This window comes from Montipora capricornis, chromosome 14 (assembly GCF_036669925.1).
Source record: "Montipora capricornis isolate CH-2021 chromosome 14, ASM3666992v2, whole genome shotgun sequence".
NCBI classification, from domain to species: domain Eukaryota; kingdom Metazoa; phylum Cnidaria; class Anthozoa; order Scleractinia; family Acroporidae; genus Montipora; species Montipora capricornis.
This window is the reverse complement of record NC_090896.1, coordinates 28,085,112-28,095,111: the sequence shown is the minus strand read 5'-3', so window position 1 is coordinate 28,095,111 and position 10,000 is coordinate 28,085,112. Positions and strand designations below refer to the sequence as shown.

At 38.0% G+C, this 10,000-nt stretch overlaps 1 protein-coding gene and 1 long non-coding RNA gene across 15 annotated transcripts in view; one reads left to right on the top strand and one right to left on the bottom strand.

Annotated features, from left to right (window-relative positions):
* LOC138033121 (uncharacterized) overlaps positions 1-10,000 on the top strand; it is a 216,086-nt gene that overhangs the window by 49,238 nt on the left and 156,848 nt on the right. The window lies entirely within an intron of this gene.
* Positions 1-10,000, bottom strand: part of LOC138033114 (uncharacterized) — a 52,947-nt gene that overhangs the window by 31,258 nt on the left and 11,689 nt on the right. For 13 of the 14 annotated variants that reach the window (XM_068880882.1, XM_068880872.1, XM_068880881.1 and 10 more), the window contains 7 exons: positions 8,810-8,945; positions 7,328-7,440; positions 6,451-6,645; positions 5,318-5,528; positions 4,415-4,722; positions 1,070-1,292; positions 133-156 (listed from right to left, as the gene is read on the bottom strand). In XM_068880882.1, the coding sequence (XP_068736983.1) occupies positions 133-156; positions 1,070-1,292; positions 4,415-4,722; positions 5,318-5,528; positions 6,451-6,645; positions 7,328-7,440; positions 8,810-8,930 (1,195 nt within the window). In that variant the 5' untranslated portion in view covers positions 8,931-8,945. Of the gene's footprint in view, positions 1-132; positions 157-1,069; positions 1,293-4,414; positions 4,723-5,317; positions 5,531-6,450; positions 6,646-7,327; positions 7,441-8,809; positions 8,946-10,000 lie in introns of those variants that run through there. The other variant, XM_068880886.1, reaches the window with a different exon arrangement.

Below are 10,000 nucleotides of genomic sequence, written 5' to 3'. Positions count from 1 at the left end.
TTGACACATTAAATAACAAAAGCGAAGCGAAATGAATTCTCGCAAGTGTATGCAGTGGACGACTTAGTGTGCTAATTACCTCAATTCATAACGTACAAATAAAAATAATAAACATACAAAACAATCATTTACCGTAAATGCTCTTGCCATCTACTCCTGCCAAACAAAAAACAAAAACGCCAGCTTGCATCAGGAATGAGAAACAATACTAAGGGCAACGGGAAAAACTCATAACATATCTTTGTACTAACACCTAAGTACCGAGTAGCAAAAGATTTTACTATAAAAACTTAACATGGAGTAGAAGGCAACCGCCGATACTCTTACACAAGTCTTTTTGTTGTAATTTCAGGTCAGGTTTGCCATAAACTTCACCTTAGATTATTTTGTAAACGATGCTCAATAATTCAAAAACTGTGATATAGAAGCCTCAAGTGCAGCTTCTTTCTTCTTTAAGTTTCCTAATTTATTCAGGGTGTTTTTCTCTTTAATTTTGTTGAGTATCAATCTACTTGTGAAACTGTAAACATATTTCTAGTTTGTAAAGAAACTGTGGTGCTGCGTCGGTGGGAGAGTGAAACAGGAAAATTTGGTTTTATCAAACGTGCTGATTCGCTCTGACGAAGGGCTGACGCTTGAAACGTCAGGTTTCCAAATCGTTCACGGTGGTAATTCGACCTTTATCAACACGTTTGATAAAACCAAAGTGACATATGAAACTGAACGACCTTAACATTGTAATTCAGGGTAGCAAAGGAGAAGAAGGAGGATGGATCAAGATCCCGTTTCACACACGAATTTTTTTATGCATGTTGAGGTGGAAAGGACGATTGACTTTCAATCGCAGGCCTATCGGTTCAATCACTTGCATCTCTGTCAGTAGTTGTGCCTGGTTACCACTCTTATAAAGTTATTCAGGATTTAAAAAAGACTACTGAAAAATAAAAATCAAAGCACTGAATTATGTGTGTTTGCTCTGAGCTTAGATTATAACTGCATATGCTGTACTATGCCAACTCTAAGTACGCATGATTTTGAAAAGACCATGGTGTATTCTTAGTACACTTACTGTGTAAAAGGCCCTTTCCAACAGACTTGAAACTCTCATTTTCTCCAAAATGAAGGACATTGGCTCCATCGTCAATATCCTTTAGCTGCTCAAGATTGGCATGCGGTCCAAAAGCGACGGTTATAACTTTTACTTGCTTGGCCTTTACTTCAGTCCATTGAGCCATTACCTGATCCTCTTCACCCCATAAGCAAGTTCTATGATCCGTCATGATAATTAGGACCTGTATTAAAATAAGTTGCCACCTCAGTGACTGAAATTAAACATAATCTCCAGTGTTGTGATACAACAGAAACCAACAGTGCTGAATTCATTTTCTTCTCTCTAGTTCACATTATTTATGGTGGAGAATGGTAAAACAGAACAAATTGTAATAATAATAATAATAATAATAATAATAATAATAATAAACTCTAAACAAGGAACGTGTTTAGTTACAATGATATAAATTAAGTCGTACAGACAACTAATTAACTTACTAACAAACTAACTAACTAGAGAACAAGCATCTATTTACAAAAATTCTCTTAAAACGCTCAGTTCTTACAAACGGGATGATATAGACGTAACCATAGTTCGTTCTGGTGGCAGGTAAATCTGTTGGAGGATGTTTGCCTTCCAATAACAGTGTTCCCCAAATTAGTCCCAGGATTAAGTTTGTAATTATGGTTTATTCTTATAATCACAGTCTCACAACAATCACGATCTTACATCGACTCCAAAAAAAACCGTCTTGGTACAATGCTCTTTATAAGAACTAAAGATATCAATTTCCTAAAGGTATCTATTTCAAGCCACGAAAAAGCAATCATGTTGTCAATTCCCGGAAACATCCTCATTATATATATCATATAAAAAATACGCGATAAACGAGCAAAGAGAAAATAAAAGTACATTGAAAACATTGTCCTGAACTAAAGTTGAAAAATCACCGACAATCTAAAGCAGTGGTTGAATTACTGTGGGTGATCTTGTCCCATAGTTTCGTGTCTTTCAGGGCAATATTTTCAATGGAAAAGAGCTCATTGCAGTAACCAAGTCCAAAAGCTTTTTTGAACAGCCTGTCAATACGACTTAAGTACTTATGAATACGTGCAGCCCCATACCTACACACCATATGTAAATATAGGTAAAATAACACTAATGAAAAGAAGATGAAGATGAAGATGATCCAATGGTAATCCATAGAACTTACCAACACGTAAGATATACAGACGACTGCTAGCTTTCGAAAGAATATTATCAAGATGTAAATCCCAGTTACACGAATCGGACTTTAATGTTACACCCAGCAACTTCAGACTGGGTTTCCGTACTACAAAAGTCAGAGGAACGAAAAGGAGGGTGGATGTCCTCTTTCTCGACCAGGAAAAATAAGACAGGAGAGAGGACAGATAAAGATGATAAAGATGAGAGTGATGGTGATGTTGGAGTTAATGATGATTATTAGAGACCTACGATACGACGAAAAGGGCTACGAGAACGCCATATAACAATGGGCCTAATGAACAAAAGATAAAGGCTTAGCACGCCCTGAGCGCACGTTTTACATTTTGGTACATTTCCTTGCCTTCCTCGTCCTGACAGCGACGTGAATTGACTAAATTTGAGGTTATATAGAGGACGTGAGAACCTGACTACAATATTGTAGATGTTTTTAATGTTCTTCCCAAACAACCACACTGTTCATGCCAATTTTATTTCTACAACTTAATTAATGTCACATCGACCACATCCATCGACCCCATCCATCACAGTTCCCAAAAAGAAAATTTTGCTTAGTTTTACCTTATTTAGGGCTACAAAGCAAAATAGCTAGTAAACAAATTATGTCGTGTATTAATAAATTCTTCGGGTGCGTTGACCTTGGAGTGATTTTTCGAAGCACTCGCTGCATTAAATCTATCTTTCCTTACAAAGATAGACTTAGCCGTGGCCAAATGGCTAAGATTGTATTTAGAGCTGCTTGTTGGGACTGCAATGATTTTTATATCGGAAAAACCAAAAGACGATTGCATGAGAGAAAAACTGAACATTTTAAAGCATTAATTAATGGCCATCATACGTCGGTTCTTGCGGACCATGTTACATCAACTGGTCACAGTTTAAAATGGGATCGTTTTGAGGTTTTAGCGAAAGGGCGACACTCACTGTAAAATAAAAGAGACACTGTTGATCAAAGATTTGAAGCCGACCTTAAATGAATATGTCAGCAGCGAAAAGCTGTGTCTTTATTAGTTTTTTTTGTCACCTCTATTGTTACTTAATATTTAATAGTTTTAACTATTTAAAAATAGTTAGTAATCCTATATATTTAAAACTCCAAATTTGTATTAACCGTCACTTCTGAAAATGTATGCAGAAGCATACGAAAGTAAAAGATAATTTCAAAAAGAATATGCGTTTATATCTGATGTTTGTCACCGCTGTTTGTGTGTTATTTCTGATACGCACTTTCCATTCCGAACGAAATTACGAAATTATTACAATAACTGGAAATGGTATTTTTAGACGACGTTCTCGTTGGCATCGCCGTCCTCCTTGCGCAAGGTCCCTGCTCTTGAGGTTGCACGTTCTGCATATTTTGCAGAACGTGAACCACGACGATTTTTCGTACTTTCTTTTGGAATTGAACGCTGTCATTACATTGATAGCCTGATCGAGTTTTCAGACCGATAGGCGAATTGATCTGATCTGGTCATCTGAGAGATTCGATTGTAAAATGGAAATCCATTTTTTACAAGGCGTTATCCTCAGCGTAGCCGTTGTCACTGCTTATAGGGAACTTAAGCAAAGAGAACGTCATCTCTAAATATAAATTCGCGTTATTGTAATAATAATAATAATAATAATAATAATAATAATAATAATAACAATAATGATAATAATAATAATAATAACAACGATTTATTGACAGTATTTCTACATGGTAGCTTTACATCCGTCATATTAACTAAGGAACTAACTACTTAAAATCAACTAATTACAAATGTAATACACAAGTTATCACTTCGTGACCATTTCAACCTTTTTAATATGACAAGGGTGTGGTAGTTCTTCAAGAATGACACTGGTCGGAACGGCGTTTAATTTAGGGGAGTAAATAAAAATTTATCTCCAAGTGCTGACGTTCTTCATAAAACCTGAAATTTGGCTATTTTACGTTGTTGTTTTGCTGACGACGGCAAAGAAATGGACAAAAATGAAAAACGCACATGTAAGGCGTGCAAAGCTATTGTTTTTTACTCACTAAATATGCAAATTTGTGACGTTCTCGTTGCCGTCGCCGTTACCGTTGCTTAATTTCCTTTATGACGACGACAACGACGATGATGATAATGTTACCTTTTCTGCTTCTTTCTTAAGTGTGTTGCTCTCGAAAGCTTCACTAGCCTTCTGTAGATCTTTGTGAAGAGCTGGAAGGGCCTCGTTGCTCCTTTGAAGGTCTTCAACGGCGTCTGTAAGTGCCGTTACATTGAGATCATGATCATGTGATTGAAAGCTGTTGTCGTCTGGATGTCTGATAATGATGTGGTACTTGGCTCGATCATTGCCATATTTGTCGATGATATATTTCATGGAGTCTTTCATAACGCAAAACGCCTCTGGGGCGACCTCAGAAGTTGCATTGACGAGAAAGACAATGGCGACATCTATGGTGAAAGAATACAACATCCTATAGTTGTATTAAGGCTACAGTATTTCAGGACCTAAACATGAACTTGCGCTCATTGTGATATCATTAAGATTTCAATAACAACAACAATAATAATAATAATAATAATAATAATCTGTATTCCTCTTAAGATAGTCATATCTTAAGTTACATTTACAAATGTCTTAAAAAGTTAAGAAATACACTATCCAAAAATAAATGGATAAATAAATAAATAAACTAAAGATCATATTTAAAAATAAGCTTATTAAAAAATACATTCTTAAATCTATCAGAATTTATTTGCTGATGATACGCATTTGAACTTCGAAAGACCTGATCTGTGGCACTAAAAAATAAACTCTATGAAAGCACGTAATATATATCTCCTGAATTAATTCCACTCCGGATAGGTTTCGTGAACTACCGATGGAGTTTTGGAGAATATTTCCGCGACTTCCCAAGCGATCTCCAATGTCTGAAGAATGTTCCCTTTACTTCATTCCAGGGGTTATTTCGAACGAGTAAGTGTTGAACTCGGAGTTTTAGAGCCATACATCGGTACTGATTAGCAGAGCGTTGAAATAAATTACCTTTTTTTTTTCGCCACTTATCTCTGCAGATGTGAATAATGTAAAACAGAACAAAGAGAACTGGAAACAGCAGCACGTCGAACACACACCAGATGTTGAGAAGACACCACATCCAATATTTAATACTCTGCCAGGACGATCTTTTCAGTGTTCGGAATTCACCGAACCATTTGTTGTTCATTAAGCCATGAAGCACTGGATGTGCTAAAATCTACATTGGAAAAAAGAGAATTCGTCAATTAATGCACGTAATTAAAGTACTCTTAAAGTGCACCTAACCCCAAAATATTTTTTTCGCTAAAATAAATCTTTGCACCTGTTCGAAACCCATTGCGGCCATTTTTTCCTTTTTCTAACAAATCCTGCCACTTTATGGGCTTCGAAAGTTGCAAAAATCCAAGCGTCTTTTGTTAACGACCGAGTCAGAAGGGGAATGGGTCTATTCCAGCCTTGACGTCACATACTGATTTACATTGCATTAACTCTTTGTAAAAATGCATGCAAAGTAGATTGTGACGTCAAAGCAGGAATAGACCCACTCCCCTTCTGACTCGGTCGTGAACAAAAGATGCATGGATTTTCGCAACTTTCGAAGCCTATAAAATGGCAGGATTTGTTAGAAAAAGGAAAAAATGGCCGCAATTTGTTTCGAACAGGTGCAAAGATTTATTTTAGCGAAAAAAATATTTTGGGGCTAGGTGCACTTTAAAGTGAAAGAAATTTAGTGCAGAAGTAGTTTCGTTTCACTGATGTGGTTCTCAGTTCTTGGTGTTAGAGTTGTTATTGTTGTTATTTCTGTTTGTTTCTTTGCGTTAACTGTTTAACGGAAACTGGAATTGCCATACTCACACGTCCGACAAAAAGCCCGCCAGGCCCGCCATATATTCAAACTCTTGGCTCCGTCAGTTTCAAGTGCGATCCACCTCTCCCCTTAAATTTCTTGTGCAAACTTCCAGAAAGTTGCAAATGGACTACGGTCGGGTCAGGTTGTGCATACAGAATCTCCACGGTGAACACCACAAGGACATGCTTTCGGACAGTTCTTTTGTGTTATGATCGAGGGTGATTTGAACCGGGCAACTTCCGCTGAAACATTCTTAAGCCGACCGAGTTTAAAAGCTTTGGTTTCTTACCTTTTTTTGTTCCATTTCTATAGCATCATCGATGACTTGATCCAGTGAATCGGCAAAAGTATGGCGGAATTCTAAATCTGATTTTAACGGATTTAACAGCGAGCAAGAGAACTCGTCCACAGAGTTGGCCAATTTTGTAAACTCTTCCTCGTCTTGTTCCTTCTTGTCTGCTCTACGACGCAGCTCACTGCTTGCCTAACAAATGAACACAATAATGTGTCAAGCCTCATAGAGATAAACATTCACCTCGCAAATAAACGGCGTAACGTATATATAGTTTATGTGTTCGGCTCCTAAATGACAACTGCTACGCGGACGAGACCGTTTGGTGCTATCATATCAGTAATATGTTAAAATTACGAGTGTTTTTTTCGGAGGAAAGTCACATTTTGCATCTGTTCACAATTTCTCTCTCGTATTCTAGGTATTTTTGACATATCACAAAGATTTTAGAAATCTTACCACTGAAAAAAATTTCTCTAGATCACAGTAAAACATCTAAACTTAGTAAGGTCTTCCGTACATATCTGCTGGTTGGTGATAAATACTCTATTTGTCAAAGTAGGTCTATCTCTGGGGGGTACTCCCATGTGAAAAGGTTGGGGATACTCATCGTCTCGTGCAGGGGTGTAAATCACTGATTTTGGTCTTACTTAGGGTGTCCAAGACGAAACGTCACGAAGTTTAACCGTCAAGGTATCGTTTAGGGTTGTATACTGTCGGTCCGTTTTCAATGGTATCTTTAAAGATCAAATACAGCTCGAGCAGCACCCAAATGTGTCTCACTTTAATAGCGCGTTTAATTCTAATTTTATTCACCAGCATCCCAAAACGTTTCGCCTGAGAGTCTTATTGATAGGCTCTATATATCACCTACCTTCATTGCCATATACAATGTGTTGTTCATGCATTTTGTTAAAGCTCGTGGGTTAAGCCTGTCTGTTATTTGTTCCACATCCCCCGTCTTAATCATCTCCACCAATTGAGACTCTAAGAAGGAATAGACCCAGTCTTAAACATCACCGCTGCTTTAAAAACAGTTATAAAAGAGCGCATTTTGATTCAGTGGATGTACTCTCAGGATGAGAGTCACTAGAGGATGTCTCACGATACTGATGCCAAGCAATAAACTGTGATATCTTGATTTGCCCCGAAAGATCAACCCACCAGAGACTTCCGAGACTGTAAAAAAAACATTCCATTCTCTGCCGACTATCTACATATATTCGGACAATCACCTTCTTCAACTTTTTTTCTGTGTAAACAAGAGGCTCAGGATAATTACGCTTTTGTTCAAGAGGCTTCTTCTTTAGCCTGCGTCAGTGAGCATTCCCGTAGGAGCGAAAGAGTTTTCGGCATTTTTCCCCAGGAAAACTGGGACCGAGAGCAAAAAACTGAATCGAAGGAAGTGGGGGAGGTCCGATAACCTACTGATTATTAGGAACTTTACAATAGGAAGGCAACGGCTACGAGAACGCCACAAAGCATTGAGCCTAATGAACAAAAACAAAGGCTCTGCACGCTCTGTGCGTGCGTTTTTCATTTTGGTATATTTCTTTGCCTTCCTCGTCCTGACAACGACATGAATTGACTAAATTTGAGGTTGTTTAGAGGACGTGAAAACCTGACTAGATGATTTTAGTTTTCATTCCAAACAACCACACCATTCACACCAATTCTGTTCCTACAATGTTGACACACACTTTCCAATACGAACGACTTGGAGTTATCACGAAATTATCACAATAACGGGAAATAATATTTTAGACAACGTTCTCGGTGGCGTCACCGTCGTCCTTGAGTAAAGTCCCTATTCTTGGGTTTCACTCAAGTGATCAACAGCCATGTTTTTCAACGAAAACAAAAGAAGACGTTAGCATAATAATCGCTCTAAATTCCCGGAGGATTGGATCGGGACACCAACATGGCCGCCATTTCATTGTTTGGGGACACCAACATATCGGCCGTGACGTTATGTGAAATCCAAGAATTGTGCAGCCAAAATGCGGACATTTCTGCGATCATACGGCAACGCTTGCTATACGCAGGATAGAAACACGCTCCTAGTAGACAATAGATGGTCGCAATAACAAAATGAAAGATTTGTCCACAACAAAGCCAGAACGTAACAATTACCGGGTTTATCATTGACCACAAACATAGTTCACTTTTTGAAAAGGGAAAACGCTTAACATGGTTGTTAGTACCTAAATTTTCGGAAGCTATTGACAACTTTACATGGTCGACAACAAAGTAACATAAATCACTATATCTTTTGTTTGCATCAGTATCGTGTCCCAAGACAAGCCTATATTCAATCTTCATCATAAACATTTGCGGAAACTCCGTATCAACCTACCTTGTTTTTCTCTCTCTTCTTTCTCTTCAGCTTCTTTCTCGTTAGCTTCTTTCTTTTTGGCTTCATCTTGATCATTATTTGAAAATTCTTGTAGATTTATTCCACTTTCTGATTCTTCCATTGTCTATACGTCTCTCTAAAGAATCATTAACAAATGCAAATTTCTGACTGACAAATGAAACAACTGCTTCAAAGGAACCGTACCAAAACTTACTACTAAAGTTTTAATGAGCGCTACAATAGCTGTGATTACACACACCTTAGGTTTGGGGCCTTCCGGAGGGTAAATTGCTTGAGTTTGGTTCAGCTTAAGTTTCATGTTACCCTCGGGGATGAGGCTACACAGTAAAAGACTCCCCGGCTAAATTGCAAAATATCCCGTAACACTAGTTATTCTGCGTAGCTCTTATAAATGGCTACGCAGAAATGCGTTCGATACCGATATAAGGTCAGTGTAAAATGCAGACTGCAGACCAGGGGTAAAATGTACACTGAGGTTATAATGTAATCGCTGAAAAAGCCCAAACCCTTCAGAAATGCTAACCTTAGGCCTAATTAGGCATAAAAGAATATTCAAGCTTAACTGTTAGCATTTGTTAAGGGTTTGGGCTTTTCAACAGTTACATTATAACCTCAGTCTGCATTTTACCCCTGGTCTGCAGTCTGCACTTTACACTGACCGGTTCGATATATCAAACCTCCCTTGAGACTTGTGAGACAAAGAAAACAGAACTTAGCCGTGAAATTTGACCATAAAGTCTTGTAGCTATATACCTGAATACCAGCAGAGTTACTAACTCTGGTAACTCTGATACCAGGTAATAGACTGTGATATCGTGTATATAACGAACTCCGTCTCGGCCTACTGCTCTCTTATCTACAGTTATTAGGCCTCGGCACTGATTTCAAACTGGTTACCTTTCAGTTATTGTAGTGCTTATCAACAGTTATTACGGCTCAAGTAACTTCGCTGAATTATGAATAAATTACAACAGAGTAGCTGCGTAGCCACCTTCCAGAGAACTTGAATGAATTATACATACATACATACATACTTAATTGACCTCTCCCCATAGGGGCTTTTCAGGGCCAATGAATCAACGAAACAACAGAACACAACAATTACAACTGTTAAGAATCCCAACTGGCCGGAGGCAAACCAGTTGGCTATTTACAAGTGCAGCTGGGAAG